Genomic DNA, 21,083 nt, shown 5'->3' with positions numbered 1-21,083 from the left:
ATTTTGGCCTAAATATACTACTGCAACAGTTTTTAATCACAAACTCCAAAGAATTTTTTTTATCAGTTGACTTTGTAGAGTTATGAGTCTTTAAACTTATGAATCTGGTGAGATTTGGTTAGTCCAGTGACAATGTTGGGGTGTGGGGTATGTGAGCATGCTCACAAAGGATCTTTAAATTTTTCATGGTCTTTCCAGTTTATTAGGTAGATAAAGCAATAGGTCAACTTCATTTGTTGTATGGAATTATTGCAAGGTAGACATATCTGTCTGGCAGATTCCATTTGACCTTGAAATTATCATTTTTCAATTTTGATTTTTTTTAAAACAACTTTCAGCATGTGCAATCTTGTGGAATGATTGTAATGTATAAATGTCTGTCTGTCATGGTTGATCTGAATGCCAAGGTTTGGGAATTGTCTACATATTTCATTGGTAATGTTAAGTTTATGTGATACATGTAGAATAACCTTCATACTACAGTCTTTTAACATAATTTCAATCATAAGTAAAGCACGCTAGCATTTATGCTTGTTCACTCTTATGTTTGTTTAAGTCCACTAAGAGTTGTCTGAATATTTCAAATATTATTTTATTGGCTAAAGCTTGAATTCAAGTGTAGGGAAAACCATTTAAGTATCTAATATTGTACCATGGAAGACAATTATAGTGGAAAATATCAATGACATATCATTTTCTGTTTAACATTGAGTGGAAAATGTAATAAGATCACTTTAATGTGATTTGAATATGAACCCAGCCTTGTACACTAATAGATCAACACCCTGTGCAAGATTTTCAATATGCTTGTTACAGTTTGTGGGAAGACATGTAACCCTACCAACACACATTAACCGGACTAGTCTTTGCAATATTAATAAAGAGGCTTTGGAAATGGATTGAGCATGAACACTAGAACAAAACAACATGACATTAAGACTCTTAGAAGGAAGGTGTATAAACTGGGAAGACAAAAAAACAGATGGACACGTAATAAAATTAACGGTACCAATTTTCTTGCACCAGATGCGCATTTTGACAATACATGTCATGCAGAAGGAGACGTGAAGACTATGAATAACACATAGAGAACAGTAGAAAAGATGGCCAAACCAGACAGAAAAGGAGAACCTTTGTTGCTACCTTGCATGCCAATGGCATTCCTGACAACAAGTAAGTAAGTAAGTAAGACTTTGCTCTTACTCATAAATTCTGCATGCTTAGTAGCGAGTCAGCAAGTTCCAATTTTTAAATCTTTGGGTTGGCTGAGCATCAATCTCAAGACATCCCACATTAGCAGACCCACACTCAAGGCCAACACACTACCATGTTACCACCAAGGCAGTTCATTTGTTTCATTTGACAATTTGGATAAATAGACACCAGATTTAAAATATTACATGTTTAAAATGTTTAAACCTGCTGCACTAAGTTAGAAGCCTGTTGTTCAGTGGTTGTTGTTTTTAAGTATGTTTCTTGTTTCTCAATTTTTGTATACCCGGTTGATTAGACTGGGTTTTTTTTCTGTTTGAATTGAATTACACTTTTTTGGGACCTTTCTAGCTTGCTATTAGATGTGACCCAAGGCTTTGTGGTGAAGGCCGTACTTTGACCAAAAACTGTTTAATTTTCATACATTGTGACTTGGGTGGAGAGTTGTCTCATTATACTCATACCACATCTTATTTATATGACTTAAAATATATGAAAACACAAAACAAATTGATTGTAACAAATGTTTAAAAATGAGAGATTTAACATGATATATAAGGCTTATTTCATAAGCACTGTTTTTAAATCTGTTATAAAAATGAAATTCCAATTCCGTACTGGAAACCTCTGTCAACACTGAAAAATAAAATAAAAACATGCTTAATTGTATGCTGAAATTATCTAATTGCAGCCTACCTCTCATTTTATTCATATAAATCATTTTCAGTGAAAAGGAGGTTTTCACTAAGATACATATACTGTTTATTAACTTAAATATCTTTTGGGTTTCTGTCTCATTGTCATATAACCTATATTTCTTTTCTTTGTTCATATACATGTAATTACATTTTAAAATGAAAACAGAGAGCTATCCTTTGGTCGTGCACTTAGTTTTTAATTTTAGCAATGTTTGGAGGTCAAAATTAATTCTTTTTGCACCTACTAAAGAAGAACTAAGTAAGTTGTAATAAATTTGAAACAAAGTAAAAATATCAAGAAATTATATACTTACTTATCTCCAATTTGAGACCGCACTGGTATCACATAATTTATTTCTAATCTCGCTATTCCACCTAATCGCAACACAACACCAAGTCCATATGATAAACGAAATGTTTCTGTGAGATTTTTAAAATTTTCTTTGGCAGTTTCCACTGAAAATTAGAAAACATAAATAAACTTTAATAGTTTACCAATGTTTAACCCTTTCTCTATTATCCGAGAATATTTTATAAATTGTACTGATATAGACTACAGTCAACAAAAAAATATTCCTTGAATATCAGTGTATACTAAAGATTTCTACAGATTCAAGTAATTTCATAATTTTTTTTAATTGATTTTCTTCATACTGTTTTAAGGTGTAACAGAAATTAAATGTATAAATGCAGTAATTCATTACACATCAACAAATGTTTTTTATTTATATCAAATTCATATCTACAACAGTGCAATTACAGATGGCATTCCAATTGTTTTGCAGCCAAGATAATAGCTAGTACATTGTCTTTAACTGTACAAGTGCTTATTTTAAAAGGTTTTCCCTTTCACATATCAATTTAACTATTTATTTCAATACTAAATTTTATTGCTATTTTTTGGGGTCTCTTTTTTTAATCTTTTTTCGTGATAATTTTTCATACCATTATTCTCGCTTAAGATAGCAAGTTATCCCCAGAAAATATTTTTTTAGAAGCAATTGTTGTCAAAATAAACATTAACAAAGTCATAGGCAAAATAGCAAAACAAAAGAAATGTATATGCAAAGAAAAATATACCTTAATGACTTTTTGTGATATTTTTTATGACTAAGGCCTGTTTGAGGTAAAAGCACACATTTTCATATTTACTTTGCCAAAAAATAACAATACTTTTAAATGGAAAGTGATATTTTCAGCCAGTTTTGGTAAAGTCTTCTTCAGTTTATATTGAAGTTACTGAACAAGTCTTTTGAGGAAGTTTCAAATTTAAGATAGAATTAAGGTGAAATCATGGAATTATAGGTAACTGAAGGCCACAGACAGTCTTTTTCATATGCATGCAGAAGAAAATTTAATATTAATTTCTTCTTGCAATGATAAAAAAACAATCTCAACTTAATTGATTTCAAAAGAAAACAAGATCCGGTCTAGACATGCGTCATTGCATGCAGTTGAAGAAGCAAATGTACTTTAGTCTGATACATGACTGATGAAAATGACCTTGAAAACTACACACTGGAACTCAACATTACCAAGCTTCAGACCAATTAGAATATCACTGCTTCCATTAAAGCCAAGAAAAATTTACAAAAAAAATCAGCTAGAAAGAGTGTTGTAAAATTAGAAGGGGTTGCATGGTATAGGTAAAAAATTCCTTACACTTACAACTCAACATTATCAAGCTGCAAATCAAATGAAAAAACATTCCTTTATCCATTGGCCAAGAAAACTTTGATGATAGTTTTCTTCTAATAATGTCGGTGTTTTCATTCTAGGAAATTTGGAGACTTGGAGACAAAATATTAGCAATGTTGATAAAAACAATGTTATCATTTTGGATGAGTTTATTATCTGCCCTGCTACAGTATCTTATGATCTGGGAAATATGATTTATGTATTAGGTGTCATTGGCTTTTTGTAACTGTGTGTACTTCGCGTCTTTAGTCTTTTTGATAGTTGTCTTTTTCTGCTTTTTGTTGATCTAACAAGTCAATCACTTAGGGGAGGGGGGATTGAGCATTCTCAAACATGTTTAACCCAATCCATTCTGTATGTGCCTGTCCCAAGTCAAAAGCCTGTAATTCAGTGGTTGTCATTAGTTGCTGTCTATCATATATGTTTTTTGTTTATTGTTTTGTACATAAGTCAGAATGTTAGTTTTCTCATTTGAATTGTTTTTCATGTCAGGGCCTATTATATCTTAGTAATCTTACTTCTGTGAATTCATTATAATTTGTTGGATACCAATTTTCATGGATTTTGTGGATGCCAGTGAACCACGAAATTCAACGATCAACGAATAACATATTTTGTAAAGGCTTGTATGCTGACCTCAACAAAACCACAAAATTAAACCTCCACGAACATGCAAATTTTTCTATATCCACAAAAATTGATATTCATAAAAATAAATGAGTCCACAGTATACTGTAACTTGTCAATGTTGAAGGCCATGCCGTGCCCAATAACTTGTCAATGTTGAAGGCCATGTGATGCCCAATAACTTGTCAATGTTGAAGGTCATGCGGTGCCCAATAACTTGTCAATGTTGAAGGCCATGCGGTGCCCAATAACTTGTCAATGTTGAAGGCCATGCGGTGCCCAATAACTTGTCAATGTTGAAGGTCATGCGGTGCCCAATAACTTGTCAATGTTGAAGGCCATGCGGTGCCCAATAACTTGTAAATGTTGAAGGCCATAATGTGCCCAATAACTTGTCAATGTTGAAGGCCATGCGGTGCCCAATAACTTGTCAATGTTGAAGGCCATGCGGTGCCCAATAACTTGTCAATGTTGAAGGCCATGCGGTGCCCAATAACTTGTCAATGTTAAAGGCCATGCGGTGCCCAATAACTTGTCAATGTTGAAGGTCATGTGATGCCCAATAACTTGTCAATGTTAAAGGCCATGCGGTGCCCAATAACTTGTAAATGTTGAAGGCCATGCGGTGCCCAATAACTTGTGAATGTTGAAGGCCATGCAGTGCCCAATATGAAGGCCATGCGGTGCCCAATAACTTGTCAATGTTGAAGGCCATGCCGTGCCCAATAACTTGTCAATGTTGAAGGCCATGCGGTGCCCAATAACTTGTCAATGTTGAAGGCCATGCAGTGCCCAATAACTTGTCAATGTTAAAGGCCATGCAGTGCCCAATAACTTGTCAATGTTGAAGGCTATGTAGTGCCCAATAACTTGTCAATGTCAAAGGCCATGCAGTGCCCAATAACTTGTCAATGTTGAAGGCCATGCGGTGCCCAATAACTTGTCAATGTTGATGGCCATGCGGTGCCCAATAACTTGTCAATGTTGAAGGCCATGCGGTGCCCAATAACTTGTCAATGTTAAAGGCCATGCAGTGCCCAATAACTTGTCAATGTTGAAGGCCATGCGGTGCCCAATAACTTGTCAATGAGGAAGGCCATGCGGTGCCCAATAACTTGTCAATGTTGAAGGCCATGCGGTGCCCAATAACTTGTCAATGTCAAAGGCCATGCAGTGCCCAATAACTTGTCAATGTTGAAGGCCATGCGGTGCCCAATAACTTGTCAATGTTGAAGGTCATGCGGTGCCCAATAACTTGTCAATGTTGAAGGCCATGCGGTGCCCAATAACTTGTCAATGTTGAAGGCCATGCGGTGCCCACTAACTTGTCAATGTTGAAGGCCATGCGGTGCCCAATAACTTGTCAATGTTAAAGGCCATGGGGTGCCCAATAACTTGTCAATGTTGAAGGCCATGCAGTGCCCAATAACTTGTCAATGTTAAAGGCCATGCAGTGCCCAATAACTTGTCAATGTTGAAGGCCATGTAGTGCCCAATAACTTGTCAATGTCAAAGGCCATGCAGTGCCCAATAACTTGTCAATGTTGAAGGCCATGCGGTGCCCAATAACTTGTCAATGTTGAAGGCCATGCGGTGCCCAATAACTGGTCAATGTTGAAGGCCATGCGGTGCCCAATAACTTGTCAATTTTGAAGGCCATGCAGTGCCCAATAACTTGTCAATGTTGAAGGCCATGCGGTGCCCAATAACTTGTCAATGTTGAAGGCCATGCAGTGCCCACTAACTTGTCAATGTTGAAGGCCATGCGGTGCCCAATAACTTGTCAATGTTGAAGGTCATGCGGTGCCCAATAACTTGTCAATGTTGAAGGTCATGCGGTGCCCAATAACTGGTCAATGTTGAAGGCCATGCGGTGCCTAATAACTTGTCAATGTTGAAGGCCATGTGGTGCCCAATAACTTGTCAATGTTGAAGGTCATGCGGTGCCCAATAACTGGTCAATGTTGAAGGCCATGCAGTGCCTAATAACTGGTCAATGTTGAAGGTCATGCGGTGCCCAATAACTTGTCAATGTTGAAGGCCATGCAGTGCCTAATAACTGGTCAATGTTGAAGGTCATGCAGTGCCCAATAACTTGTCAATGTCAAAGGCCATGCAGTGCCCAATAACTTGTCAATGTTGAAGGCCATGCGGTGCCCAATAACTTGTCAATGTTGAAGGCCATGCGGTGCCCAATAACTTGTCAATGTTGAAGGTCATGCGGTGCCCAATAACTTGTCAATGTTAAAGGCCATGGGGTGCCCAATAACTTGTTAATGTTGAAGGCTATGCGGTGCCCAATTGTGGCTTACATCTATCCCATTCAGTCTCTGCTGGAGATTTTGTTTCATTGACATTTATACCACATTTTATATTTACAAAAAACAAATCAATCTGATTTGAACAAAGTTACTTACTTAGATTTACATTCCCCAAGTTGCCTGCTGTGACAAAAAAGTGAGACCTAAACATTTCCCCAAATCCTCCTTTTCCTGGTCTGAATGGTAAAGGTGTATATAGATGTAGACCACTTAACCAGTAGGCATCAGCTCCTAAGGCATTACCTGAAATATACAAATTATTTAGGAGATAATAATAAAGCTGGAACACAGTTAGATTTTAAAGCTACTTTAATTTTTAAAATCTTTGGCTTTCAAATAATTGGCCTTAAACTATCCTGATGAAGGTAAAACAAGAAAAGATTTTCAAATGCATTAGGTTTATAGATTGTAGTTTTTCTTTAGCATTAAAAAGAATTACTATCAAAACTACAGAGATTCAACCATTTATTTCTTATAACTGTTTAGGATTTAATTTGAACGTCAGTCTAAACAACCTAGACATTAATAATATTATGTTATTTTTTTCTCTCCAAGATTAATACAAAACCAAAGTGACAGAGTTGGTTGCTTTCAAGTAAAGCAATTTTGAAATCACATCTAACTTTTATCTCTGATCACGATGTTTTGCATTTTTCCATATAAATATATTATGTATAATATTATAAAGTCATTTACTGTTAACTCAAGGCAAAACAACTAGTTATCAATCAGAAATAAAGAGTAAGAATAACAAAGTTACTATTAAGGTGGTATGGGAGTCTAAAATAAAAATGATAGAATTTGTTCATACTTTGCCAAAACGTAGTATCTATTGGTATATGTTGAAAAATATAACTAGAGGCTCTAAAGAGCCTGTGTCGCTCACCTTGGCATATGTGAATTAAACAAAGGAAGCAGACAGTTCATGACAAAATTGTGTTTAGGTGATTGTGATGTGTTTGTACATCTTCCTTTACTGAACATTCTTGCTGCTTACAATTATCTCTATCTATTATGAACTTGTCCGTGTAGTTTCAGTGGAAAATGTTAGTAAAAATTTACAAATTTTATGAAAATTTTTAAAAATTGATTATAAAGGACAATAACTTCTTAGGGGGTCAATTGACCATTTTGGTCATTTTGACTTATTTTTGAGTCTTAAATTGCTGTACATTATTGCTGTTTACAGTTTATCTCTATCTATAATAATATTCAAGATAATAACCCAAAACAGCAAAATTTCCTTAAAATTACCAATTCAGGGGCAGCAACCTAACAACGAGTTGTCCGATTCATCTAAAAATTTCAGGGCAGATAGATCTTCACCAGATAAACAATTTTACCCCTTGTCAGATTTGCTCTAAATGCTTTGGTTTTTGAGTTATAAGCCAAAAACTGCATTTTACCCCTATGTTCTATTTTTAGCGTAGCCGCCATCTTGGTTGGTTTGCCCGGTCACATAACACAATTTTTGAAATAGATAGCCTAATAATGATTCTGGCTATGTTTGGATTTATTTGGCTCAGTAGTTTCAGAGGAGAAGATTTTTGTACAAGATCAAGGAGATTTATGAAAAATGGTTAAAAATTGCCTATAAAGGGCAATAACTCCTAAAGGGGTCAACTGACCATAAGTTGACTTATTTTTAAATCTTACTTTGCTGAACATTATTGCTGTTTACAGTTTATCTCCATCTATAATAATCTTCAAGATAATAACCAAAAACAGTAAAATTTCTTTAAAATTACCAATTTAGGGGCAGCAACCCAACAATAGGTTGTTTGATTCATCTGAAAATTTCAGGGCAGATAGATCTTGACCTGATAAACAATTTAACCCTTGTCAGATTTGCTCTAAATGCTTTGGTTTTGAGTTATAAGCCAAAAACTGCATTTTACCTTTATGTTCTATTTTTAGCCATGGCGGCCATCTTGGTTGGATTAAACTAGATACATCAATGATGATTGTGGCCAAGTTTGGTTAAATTTGACCCAGTAGTTTCAGAGGAGAATATTTTTGTAAAAGTTAACGCCAGACGCCAAGTGATGAGAAAAGCTCACTTGGCCCTTCGCCCCGTGAGCTAATAAAAATGATAGGTCACTGCGCATTTTCTCAAGCTACAGGACATGACAAAATGACACATTTTGTATGGATTATACAGAGAAAAACACCATTTTGTTATTAGAAACTAAAGAAAATGATAGAATTGTTAAATACTTAAGGAAAAGATAGCTTTCAGACAATGCTTTGAGAATATCAAAAGAAAAAATAGGGTCACCATACGTTTTTCTAGTTAAAATACAAGATAGGAAAATTCTATGTTGATTCCTTCGGAAATATACTGTTTCAGAGTTACTTCCCCTTAAAATGCCAATTTAAAAAAAATTAAAAGCAACCAAAAATAATCAACATTTGCAAAGATATTTAATTATTATAAGTCATATTCTTATAAATTGGTTCTTTTAAATGAACATTTAAAATCTTCATTCCTGCATCAAATTTTGCTAACTTGATAGAAAATCTGGACCTTTGGTTCTCTGTTTTTTACAATCACAGGAAGACACCCATACCACCTTAAACATTAAATTAATAAAATCAATATATAAAACCTACCATCTGAATGGGGACCAACACCATTTACTGTGAAGCCTCTCAGTGTCAGAGGACCTCCAAGAAAGTATCTATCGTTGATTTTGATGTCTTTGTTTTGATCTATTTTTGTTAAAATTCCACCGGCTAAAGATAACTGTATTATCTGTAATAGAAAATGTCTTCATGAATAAATACTAAAACGAACTCTATCTTCTGTGCTTTAAAATTTGAAGAAAGTATGTTGTGCTGTTACACCACTGTCCCAAGTGAAAGGGAGGGTTGAGACCTCACAAACATGTTAAATCCCTCCAAATTCTTAATGTGCCTGTCCCATATCTTGGCCTGTAGTTCAATGGTTGTACTTGGTTCATGTCTGTCATATTTATTTTTCCTAAATTGTTTTATTATAAATTAGGCTGTTATTTTTCTCAAGTAAGTTGATTCATATTTTCATCTCAGGGTCTTTTATAACGGACTATACAGTGTAGGTTTTTCTCATTATTAAAGGCCCTACATTTTCCTATAATTGCTGAGATCCTCTTCATTTGAACTTTTGTGGATAGTTATCTCATTAGCAATCATACCACATCGCCATATTTTATATGGTGAGGTAGCAATAAGTATCATAAGGTTCATACTTTAAAGGACATATCAAAAATTTCACTGCCACATTCATTTTAATAGACTTGTCCATTACAATGATTCATGTTATGAGCAAAATTTTTAATTCAACATAAATTATTCATATATGTGTCTAAAAGTCAAAAGTTGTGCATCATTGATTTCCTGCAATGTACAGTTATAGTTATGTATAATTGACATTATATTGCAGTATAGTGCTGCTATTTTGATGGAGAGAATAAAATATACTCTAATAATCTAAGTAATAATATTTTCAAAAATCTTTAAAACTTAATAAAAAGTGCTATACTTAAAGTATAAAGTAGTATAAATATGATCATTGAATGAAACTAAGGCCAAAAAGTTAGGTTTTCTACATACAATATGAATATTCCTACTGGAGAATGAAAACACATGTATATTTACTTACTGAATCGAACACTAAAGGTAAATTATACTGAAGTTCAACATCGTTCTTGACAAATTCTACATTTCCACCGAGACCAGCATACTCCTGAAATTGAGAAAATGTAAACCAAAGCACATAACCACAATAAAAATAAAATATTTTTTTTTAAGAAATCGCCATGTACAACCTCTTATACCACTTATAATTTTCTGTTGTCATCACATCAGTTAGGCATTAAAACTAGGTACTGCTCAAGTATATAGTCCATAAATCATCAGTCAGAAATGTAATTTGATCTTTGATAAAAACTGATCCACGATAGTTGTACCCTGCAAATTCAAGAGCAGTACAATTCTTTTAAGAGACAATTTTGTGCACAATGCCAATGAATGCAAGTTTGTCAAAAAAGATTACTTTATACAAACTGCAAATGTTTCTAACTTTGTGATAGATGTAACTATGTCATAAATTGCAGTATTAAGCTTCCTGTGTGATAATGAAATATCCTAATCGAAAAAAAACTACTGCTATTCATATAAGACTTATTGAAAGTCAGTTTCTTGGGGTTAATTTCTATAACTAGAGAACCCTTGAATAATAACAGCAAAATTATCATCAGGTTAAAGGTAAGTTTTATTCAATTTTCTATTAATTGGATATGAGACTGATCTGTAATGTTTTTGGTCATAAATTGTGATTCATATAAATAGACGAAAAAAGGGGATAATTTTTGCCAAAAGAAATACCTACCTACCTATGAAATTGAGAATGGAAACAGGGAATGTGTTAAAGAGACAACAACCAGACCATAGAACAGACCTATGTATGTTTAACTGATGGATAACTACTATATTAAGAGAAATAATTTGTTACCTGTGTTAACTTGACTAGATATCCTTTGGTAGGTAATATCTTATCATCTCTTCTATCTCTCATTAATACATGCTGAAACAATAAACCAAACATAGTCATCTCTTTTAAATGTCTTTTCGTTATGCAAACAATTTCTTTACCAATGGACAGGCAACTACTGGGAGATGAGGCAGAATTTACAGAAAGTTTGGTTCAAGTTATTATGTACTGAATTTCTTGAAAGAAAAAAAATGTTTGACAAATATGTGTTGGAAGCACTGGAGTATATTCATTGAAATGCTTCTGAAACTGCTTACAGACTATAGCTATATACTGTAAATTCAAAAATTAATGTGATGTTTTTATTATTGCGAAAAATACGACTGAGTTGTAAAGCAATAATTTAAACTCGCATTTTGAAATATTTTATATGAATTTAACAGGATTATTCTCAAAATCCTCAAAATCATAAAAATTAAAATCGCATTTAAGTCCAAAATGAAAAATCGCAATAATAAATGAACGCAATAATTTCTGAATTTACAGTATCAAGATGTTTACATTTTAACGCAACTAAATACCATATGTTCATGACTTAAATTAACAAATGCTGTTCCAGTTTACAATCCAACCATATGAAATCATAGCAAGATCTTGTCCTGCTGGTCATTTTTTCAATTTACAATTTCTCATTTTTGCTACAGGTTTAAATCATTTAAATGTAATAACCAAATCACAAAAAAAATGGTAAAAAATTGTTTGTTTAGGGCTAAAACTCCTATAAGGAATCATTTGTCAGCATTGGTACTTAAGATACCAATAATTTTAAAAAACATAAACAAAAATACCTGTATACTTGACTTTAATGTATGTCCTGCTTGCTCTCGGACTGCAAATGATGTGTTTCTGTTGAGAGCTCTCATCTCTCTCCACACTCCTTCCCACTTTAAACAGTGTGAACCTAATATAGTGGGAAACTGTAATATAAATTATAAAAACATATTTTTTATTTTTTGCCATGTCTGAAATGTTCATTTACAACTTGTTTGATTTAGAACAAGATACAAGGTTCAGTGTCGAGGACAGCAGGTATCGTCTGTCTTTTTTATTCTTGCTTACCTTATGTTTTTTTCTCATTTAAACATTTATCATATATCGATTTTTTTGCACAATATCAGTGAGTCATTTATAATGAAAGATCACATCGAAGAATGTGTTTTGACTTTTTAATAGTATTTTGGTAAATACATGTAGTTGTATATCATTACATGTACTGACAAATTAATTAGGTGTTGTGTGTACATTTTTTTTCAACCTTTTCTAAACTTTTCTTTTCGGTACATTTGAAAAAGTTCTATCCGTCAATATACGTTACAACATTTTGTAATGACATACATGTATAACAGCAATAGAGATTAATTTACCATTAAATGTAAGGCAGTTCCTCGGCTGATTTCTTTAAAACTACTCCATGGAAATTCTGCATAGCCTTTATATACATTAGCACCAATTCTAAAAATAATCAAATATAATATAAGTATTTTTATTGGAACTCATATGTCTCTCTTACTTCACATATAATGATTTTTACCTCGAATTCCATATTTTATGAATGGCCACTGGGTATCAATTTTTATGGTTTGAGCAAAAGTTGCATGTTCTTGGTTCTTAAATTTGTGGATTTTAATTTTTTGAAAGAATTTTTTTTTAATGTATAATGAATTACAATTCTTTTAATATTTGCTTGTACTGGTATGCAGACTTTGGCAATACCATAAAATTTAATATTTTCCTCCGGCATCCATGAATATTGGTACATGTATCTACAAAAATAAATTAGACTGCAGTAACATGTTGGAATTTCAAACCAAAAAATTGTTGTGTGTTTAGTGGTTGGGCTCAATGTTGTGTGCTTCATTGTGACTTTGAGATGAAGAACAGTAACACCAGCACTGTTCCTTGGCTTTTTGCATGTTTTTGCTGTGCATGTACAAATTTTGTGTAATGAATGGATACCCCATATCCTTTGTTTTTCTATCATACATGTATAGTGTAAATTGTATTTCAGTTCCTTTCTTGCAAAATTAAAATATTTACCTTATATCAGGATCCCCATTGATGGGTTTTGAAAACTGAAAACCATATCCTCCATCATCTTTGAAAACTCTGCTGTAATCCAGAGTACATGATTCACCACGACCAAACATATTGGGGTATTTCATTCTTACCACCTATAATGATATGTATCTTTTAATAACTTATCAGGACATACCAAATCCATGTAAATGTTTTTGGCACAAACGTTTTATGGACTGGTTGAGAGTGCTAATCATTCAATTTTGTAAATAATAAATATTTCCAAGGGGTGTACCTCTTTTGAAAATAGTTCATTGGCACTGATTTTCATACATGTTTAACCATTGTTTATAAAACTCTCTGATATAAATTTGATAAAAATCTAAGAAGAATGCTACCAGTGAGAGGACTGACAGACAAATGGGTTTTATGCCCCCTCTAAACGTCATTTGGGGAACAAATAAGTTTAATAGAACCTATGTGACATTACCTGATTACAGACATTTCACTTCCAGCATACAATAAACCAACTTATATTCATGAGCGATTTATTTTCATGCCTTTCGCAAGGAGAAAAATAATGTGAATATAAGACATTGCGAATAAGTAAATCTTTATTAATCTACATCAAATAAATAAGAAAATCATGAATTTTAAAAGCCGTGAAATGGACTACAAAACTAACGTGAAATAAACTATCTGTGAAAATAAGTTTACAGTATCTAAATAATTTTTATAAGAAAACAAGCCAGAGACATTTTATCTTACCACATCACTTTCATTAGCTGAATGTGCTCCTAATTCCATTTTTACATTTAAAATAGGATATTTCCTTTCCTCCACATGATATTGCACTTCATATCCATTGCTAGATGCATTTTTTCCTGAAAAATAAAACATTATCTCAAATTTTTTCAACTTGTACAATTTACTTATTATAACATATCAAACAAAAATATGAATGATGCAATGAAATATTGCTATTTTTCAGTATAGTAAAATACAATAATTTCACATCTCTGACATCATATAGTGATGGGTATTGTATAGACATTGTCTTCAACTTTTCATCAAAACAAATTAAGAATGTTAAAAAAAAATGTAGTTCCTCGTATTTTCTACATTAATTATTTCCAAAAAAAAATTCATGGTCATTGTAAAAAAATGGATAACTAACCAATGATTTGTATAGTACTATACAAATCCTTGGAATAACTAATCCAAAAATTAAAATATCAAAATATATTTAACTTGTCATTGAACAACATGGTTAATTTACTAATGCACTATGTGCATATATGAATTCAGGTGAATTTCAATCAAATATTGAATATTTTTTTATGTTTGAATTCTTAGATTTCAGACATATCTATCTATATGTGTTGTTTATATGCTGCAGAAGAACAAATAGTGTGGTATTAATTACATTAATCTTTAACATGGCTCAATAGCTATGGAGACAGAGTCAGATCCTAATACTACTCTTACTTTATACCTTTTGCAACCAGTATATAGTTTTAATAAAGTATGATATGTATGTTCAAAAGGCATCTGATGATTGCAGGGCAAATCTGTTCACAGAACATAGCAATTTTCTTTTTGAATCCACCAATAAGAATCTCAATGACAATTAAATCTTTGATAATTGTTTAATGTAAAAGATATAAAAGTTGAGCACAAAAATCAACCCATAAATAAATGAACTGTTCACAGCCAATTTCATTGAGTGTGTAGATAAAGGTAACTGCTTGCTTGTAAGCTGAACCGTGAAGTCATTACTAGGTAAGGTATACTTTCCTCCTTTCCAAGTAGCCTAATCCTCAAGACAGATCGATTGGTTATCTATTGGACTAGTCTATTCTTAAAGGAGGGTAGTTTACCTAACCTAATAATGACATCATGGTTCAGCTAGCAAGCAAGCTAACCAAAGATTTTACCTTAAGCTACACACTCGATGAAATCAGCTGTAAAACATGTATGAACAAAAAATTTACAGATCCAACATTGTTGGGTTGATGTTCAGATATATAAGAGTTGGTCAAATTGCATTTGCAGTCATAATACTAACCTTTACTTGTGTCTATTAGAATATCAACTTTTTTAAACAATTCTAATTTTTCCAATAATATTTTGGCCTGTGTACTTTTTTCAACCATCTGCAATGAAAACTATTTTAAATATATTAAACTCTATACATGCTATATGACCTAGGACATAACTTAATTCTAGAGAAGTTTTACATGGTACACAAGTACAAAATAAATTTGTTAAAGTCATAAGAAACGAGTGACCGGTGAAAAATTATGTTCTTCCAATTCTTGAACCAATGCATACAAACATCATAAACTTAGTCTTCTGTGCACGAATTTATCATTTTTTTCGTGTAAATTTCGTATAATCGTCAATTTTTTTTTCAATCAGTCAGTGTTGTTGTGAAAATATGGCAGGTAATTAAAGTTCGTGTTTTGAAGCCGAAGTTTAACGATGGTCACCTGTTTGTCAACAATCGACAAAAAATAAACAAAAAAGCATGGAAAGAGAGCATGTGTTCAACATGTGAATTCAGATAATAGTTTATTTTAAGAACATCCATGCGTATTGTGATCAACGGATTTTTACGAGATGGGTTACACTGAGGTCACTTTGCATACGGAAAATATGTCGGGGGAATTGGTTGCTGGAAGCAAGCAATTAAAATCAAGTAAACTTCTTCTAAATATGAATAAATTAAAGAATTTTCTTCAGAAAAAAGTATATGTACATAAGTTTTATAATGAAAACTATCCATTGACTATGATTGAGTTATAAAAAACATATGCATTATTTTTTTTGATTTGAGGTTTCTTATGACTTTAATAATTATAGAATAATAGCAATTTCATCTTGATAATAACTTTAGAAGTAGGAATTTTATAAACAAGTCTGATATAAATCTCTCAAATACATTTTACCAAATTTAAACATTTTGATAGTCAAGCATAACTATAAAGACCAAGTTGTTTGATACACTACCTCTTTGAAGTTTGTTGCTGACAGAACTGGCTTAAGTGTCTTTTCAAGGATATCATTTTTGGTTTTCCCTACTCCATCAATTACAACTCTGTCAACCTTTACCTGAAAGCAAAAAGTTTTTAATTTTCTTCTCATACATTTTTATATCTAAAATTTTTCTATAGTTTTTAACTGTTTTATCCAATTTTTTTTCTTCAAGTACCTGAGAGCAAAAAGTTTTTAATTTTCTTCTCATACATTTAAATATCTAATATTTTTCTAAAGTTTTAACTATTTTATCCATATATTTTTTTTCTTTGGGATTTTTCATTCGAAATCTTTCATTTTCAACTTTAAGTCTTTTAAGATTTTTCCAAATATTCAAAATGGTACCAAAATAAAGAAATAGGTCCATAGCATACATGCTGAAAGGAATGATTGAACCTTCATTGTGACATAAAAAAAACCTTACTGGCACTGTTCTGATGTCAAATTTAAAATTTGGATCTGTGTCATTTGATGTTCCCTCAAACTGTGTTCTGTGTGATTCCATTGTGGTCTCAGGAGCCTGAAATAATACAGAAAATAACTTAACTCTTAGTTAAACGAACCATATATTCTTTCCAGTTTCATTAATTATTATTAGTAGTAACTTGAATATAAATTATGATCAAGTTACTTCCAGTAATATATATGTAGTTCTCTATTGAATGATCTTAGATGTATTGCTATTTGTATCCATTTGATGAGTTAAACCTTTATCAACTGATTTTCATAGTTTGTTCTTATGTTGTACTGTTACACCACAGTCTGAAGTAAGGGAAGGGTTTGGCACCAGCTAACATGTTTAACCCTGCCACATTCTGAATGTGCCTGTCCTTAGTCTTAGGCCTGTAATTCAGTAGTTTTCTTTTGTTGCTGTTTTACATATTTGTTTTCATTCATTATTTTGAACATAAATTGGTCCATTTAATATTTTTCTCTTTTGAATGGTTTTACATTTGTCATTTTGGGGCCTTACATGTATACAGCTGACTATCTAGAAGGGGATTTGCTCATTATTGAAGGCCATACAGTGACCTATAGTTGTTAATTTCTGTGTCATTTGGTCTTTTCTGAAGATATGTCTCAATGGCAATCATGCCACATCTTCTTTTTTATATATATTTTAGCTAGAATCTAAGGGCAGAGGGGCACTTTTTAACATAATTTTTTTCAATGTTTTTATTTTGACATATCAAGCATATAAGATTTAAGAAGCAACCTTGGTCTGGTATGTTTACCCAGGCAAAACTTTCCTCTTTAAAACATGTACCATATCATTCAACTTAAACCAATTATAACATTCCTTTTTGCCATATAATGAGGTGGCCTTAAATTTTGAGTACACATTTATAAAAAAAGTTGGTAATTTTCCTGATGAAATCTTTTTGGAGGTCAGTGCACACTGAGTGCAGTCATTAGTCTACAGGACAGATTCAATCATTGCTATATATTTAGATACATATGTATTATATATACAATATACAGTGTACATGGTGTATGTGTCATTCAGTTTAATATGTTTATTATATAGAATATGTACAAGTGATGTCCAGAAACACCTTTTTGTTTATTTTCTCTCTGGCTTTAAAATGTTGTGAACATAAGACTTAAGTTTATTCATGAGCTAGTTCCCAAACCCAAAACTAATGTTAAAAAGACAAAGCCCATATTGTCACAAGGTCCATAAGCCCATCATCATATGATTGTTTCAAAAAAGTATGTGCACCCATAGTATGCGGTTGGATAGTAGCAGTAAATATTGAGTGAAAAGACTGTATAGCTAGGGGCGGATCCAGGATTTCAAGTTAGGGGGGAGCAAAGTTTTTATATTTGCCGAGCGGAGTGAGGTAAAATTATTGAATTATTTTTCTAAAGAGGGTGCAATGTACATGTAGATATCTCGAATTATTGTGTGGTAAAACAAGGGAGAAATTAAAGTTTCAAGCTGAAACCGCATAAATCCTCCCCTAACAACAACTTACAATCGCCATATTTTACAAGAAATCTTTTAGGTTCCATTCATTGAGACTACCCCCATATATTTCCCATCAAAAGGGACTGAAAACAATAAGGATAGAGACAGAACTCAGTCCGGAATACACAAGCTGACCCTCCATATGAAAAATATAGCGGTGTTATGTCAATGGTTGCTGGGAATACTTGTGTTGCATTCATATTAATCAATCGAATATCTTCAGGGGGGAAACAATAACGATTTTATTAGATTTGTATAAGTCTTATTGGTTCCTCAAGTGACTGACTGGCGGATGGACAGACAGAGGTAAAACAATATGTCCCTGGTCCTCAAAGAACCTCCGAATAGTGATGGCAAGGTCTCCTACTAATTGGAAAAATCTACAACTATCTCCTAAAACTCACTAAGGAATTCATATTGCACATATGAGTTTATTAAGCTACAGTTATAAAGCTGCAGCCCAAAAAACAACAGCTGAAGATCATGTGTGTTCCTATGCAAACCAATCTACAACCAAGACACTGGGCACCACTTGTAAAATTGTCTATATAGCAATATCGGGTAATATCTTTCCTAAACTTTGAAAGACAATTAAGGTGCAGGTAGTTGTAACATAAAGAAATACAGGGACACCACAAAAAAAACTTTTGTTTTGCACATCGTCAATATGTCTACATAAGACTCATCAGTGACACTCAGATCAAAATAGTTATAAGTTTCATTGTGTAATCATACGTTTTTTGATTGAGTTAAGTCTACCAAGGCCAAAAAAAAATATATGTATGTTTCCTGTTTCCCGACCGACCCTGACTCAAACCCGCCGACCCTAGATCTTTTTATTCAATTCCGGAAAAAAATCGTTTCTTGTCTGGTCCAGATCCGTATCTTACTATGCCCAAACAATCAAAATGGCTGCTCCCAGCACAAATGTGCTACAACTAAGGTTTAAAAAATGTCAACACTGCGAGGATTATTCAATTAAAGCTTCTTTAAAGAGATTAAATCATTTTGGGGTACAGGACCCTAACCAGACATGACATTTAACTGACTGCAAATCTGACAGGGAGTGCAAAAATTAAAAAAAAAAAAAAAAAAAAAAAAAAAAAAAAATCCCGACCTACCGACCCTGATTTATTTGACTTGGAAGCAGGAAACAGACATATATTTTTTTTTGGCCCAATTGATATTTTATCGTATGTTTTTCTTTGTTGTGATGTTATGCTATTGTTTCAGAAAAAGGGAAAAGTTTGGATCCATTAAAACGTTTAATCCCGCTGCAAATGTTTGCACCTGTCCTAAGTCAGGAATCTGATGTACAGTAGTTGTCGTTTGTTTATGTAATATATACATGTTTCTCGTTTCTCGTTTTGTTTATATAGATTAGACCTTTGGTTTTCCCGTTTGAATGGTTTTACACTAGTAATTTTGGGGCCCTTTATAGCTTGTTGTTCGGTGTGAGCCAAGGCTCCGTGTTGAAGGCCGTACTTTAACCTATAATGGTTTAATTTTTAAATTGTTATTTGGATGGAGAGTTGTCTCATTGGCACTCACACCACATCTTCCTATATCTATATAAAGCCAAACATTATATTTGTCATAATACGCAACTCCGCATTTGACACCTGCCATTGAAATATATAATATTTATAGAACTTAAATAAATCGTAGGTAAGTTGATTTGTAATCATGCTTATCCTGTTAAACTGACTGTTTTATATACTTAAATAAATCGTAGGTAAGTTGATTTGTAATCACGCTCATCCTGTTAAACTGACTGTTTTATATACTTTGAGTGTTAAATAGATGGAATGGTCTTGTGTGATACTTAAAAGAGTTGAAGACAACCCATGCTTTGCAAATTTTAAGGGGGCGCACGCCCGCCACGCCCCTGCCTAAATCCGCCCCTGATAGCTGCCAAATCCATATGATGATCATATGATGGCAGTCCTAGATAATATAACTTATTCAGGCACATGCTCACATCGACACATGGACGAAACACTACTCATAGTCAATTGATTTTGCACTGTTCTGCTACAAATGAGATACTGTCATTGAAAATAAGTTAATTAGTAAGATTAAGTGACACCCCCCCCCCCCCCTTTTTTTTTAATTGTTCGTCAGTCACGGAACGAAATTTTTTCATGCCAATGGACCTTATCCTTTCTTGAGGGAGAATATTGTTGTTACTTTTGCGTGAACTGTTCCCATGAAAGCACGCTATGTTGTAAACAGACGTCAAAAATTCTGTGAAAGTCAAACCGGCATTCCAACCGGAAATATCAATAGTAATACTAAATTCTTGGTCGTTCTCGGGAGGGAAGAGAACAAACTCGCAGGGTGCACTTTTAAAAATCAGCTTGTATTTTGAACTCAGATTCGCAAGTTGCCAACACATGCGTTTTGGTGTGGATCCCCTATATATTTCCGTGTTTTGTGATTATGTTTAATTAAATAATATTTTTTTTATAAAAGTCCCGACTAATGTTTCAGATTATAGTACATATAGTACATGAGAAAAGGGGGAGGGGCAATAGGTGGGAATTTTCGTCAAAATCAAACGCAGGTTTCATGCAAAAAGCAGGAAATGCTACCCTTTTTATGCACAAAGTTTCTCAAATTTTGATATTTTAATGAATAATTATTATTCACGGTAAAATCTTATCCCAGCACCGAAACTGGCTCCATAGATCACAAGGCGTCTTAAACACCTATTTAGACCAATTAGAATTGCCTCATTGAGCATGGTCATGTCTACCGTCAGCCAGGGGTATCATACAAGTCATTGCATAGTACAGAATATATTTTCATAATTTGAAACATATTGATTCCATAACTGCAACAATACAATCAGATATCGTTAGAAAATGACTATTGTGTTCTCGTTGCCATGATGATATTTTTTTCTAAATATACAAATAATTTGTATCAAACAGAGAACTCAGTCTTAATAAATCAAGAATACA

The 21,083-nt window shown here is 33.0% G+C and overlaps 1 protein-coding gene across 1 annotated transcript; it reads right to left on the bottom strand.

Annotated features, from left to right (window-relative positions):
- Positions 1 to 1,722: 1,722 nt before the first annotated feature.
- Positions 1,723 to 20,428, bottom strand: LOC134683645 (sorting and assembly machinery component 50 homolog). Its single transcript, XM_063542957.1, has 14 exons — positions 20,308 to 20,428; positions 16,570 to 16,665; positions 16,119 to 16,220; positions 15,175 to 15,262; positions 13,875 to 13,990; positions 13,128 to 13,261; positions 12,455 to 12,542; positions 11,879 to 12,007; positions 11,052 to 11,123; positions 10,200 to 10,283; positions 9,170 to 9,311; positions 6,653 to 6,799; positions 2,225 to 2,366; positions 1,723 to 1,848 (listed from the first exon to the last, which is right to left on the bottom strand). Exons 1-14 carry the CDS (start codon positions 20,326 to 20,328, stop codon positions 1,803 to 1,805), a joined length of 1,407 nt encoding a protein of 468 aa, XP_063399027.1. The 5' UTR covers positions 20,329 to 20,428; the 3' UTR covers positions 1,723 to 1,802.
- Between the last annotated feature and the right edge of the window lie 655 nt (positions 20,429 to 21,083).

Source organism: Mytilus trossulus, chromosome 9, assembly GCF_036588685.1.
Source record: "Mytilus trossulus isolate FHL-02 chromosome 9, PNRI_Mtr1.1.1.hap1, whole genome shotgun sequence".
Classification (NCBI taxonomy): Eukaryota; Metazoa; Mollusca; class Bivalvia; order Mytilida; family Mytilidae; genus Mytilus; species Mytilus trossulus.
The sequence above is the reverse complement of the archived record's forward strand: the minus strand, read 5'-3'. Positions and strand labels throughout refer to the sequence as shown.

Bases quoted from the DNA above. Each gene is read 5' to 3' on its own strand.
- LOC134683645 (XM_063542957.1), bottom strand. From the start codon at position 20,328: ATGGGAACAGTTCACGCAAAA. The intron at 15,263-16,118 runs GTAGTGTATCAA...TTTTCATTGCAG, and splicing joins CAGCAACAAACTTCAAAGAG to ATGGTTGAAAAAAGTACACA. The intron at 13,262-13,874 runs GTAAGATAAAAT...ATATCATTATAG, and splicing joins CAGCTAATGAAAGTGATGTG to GTGGTAAGAATGAAATACCC.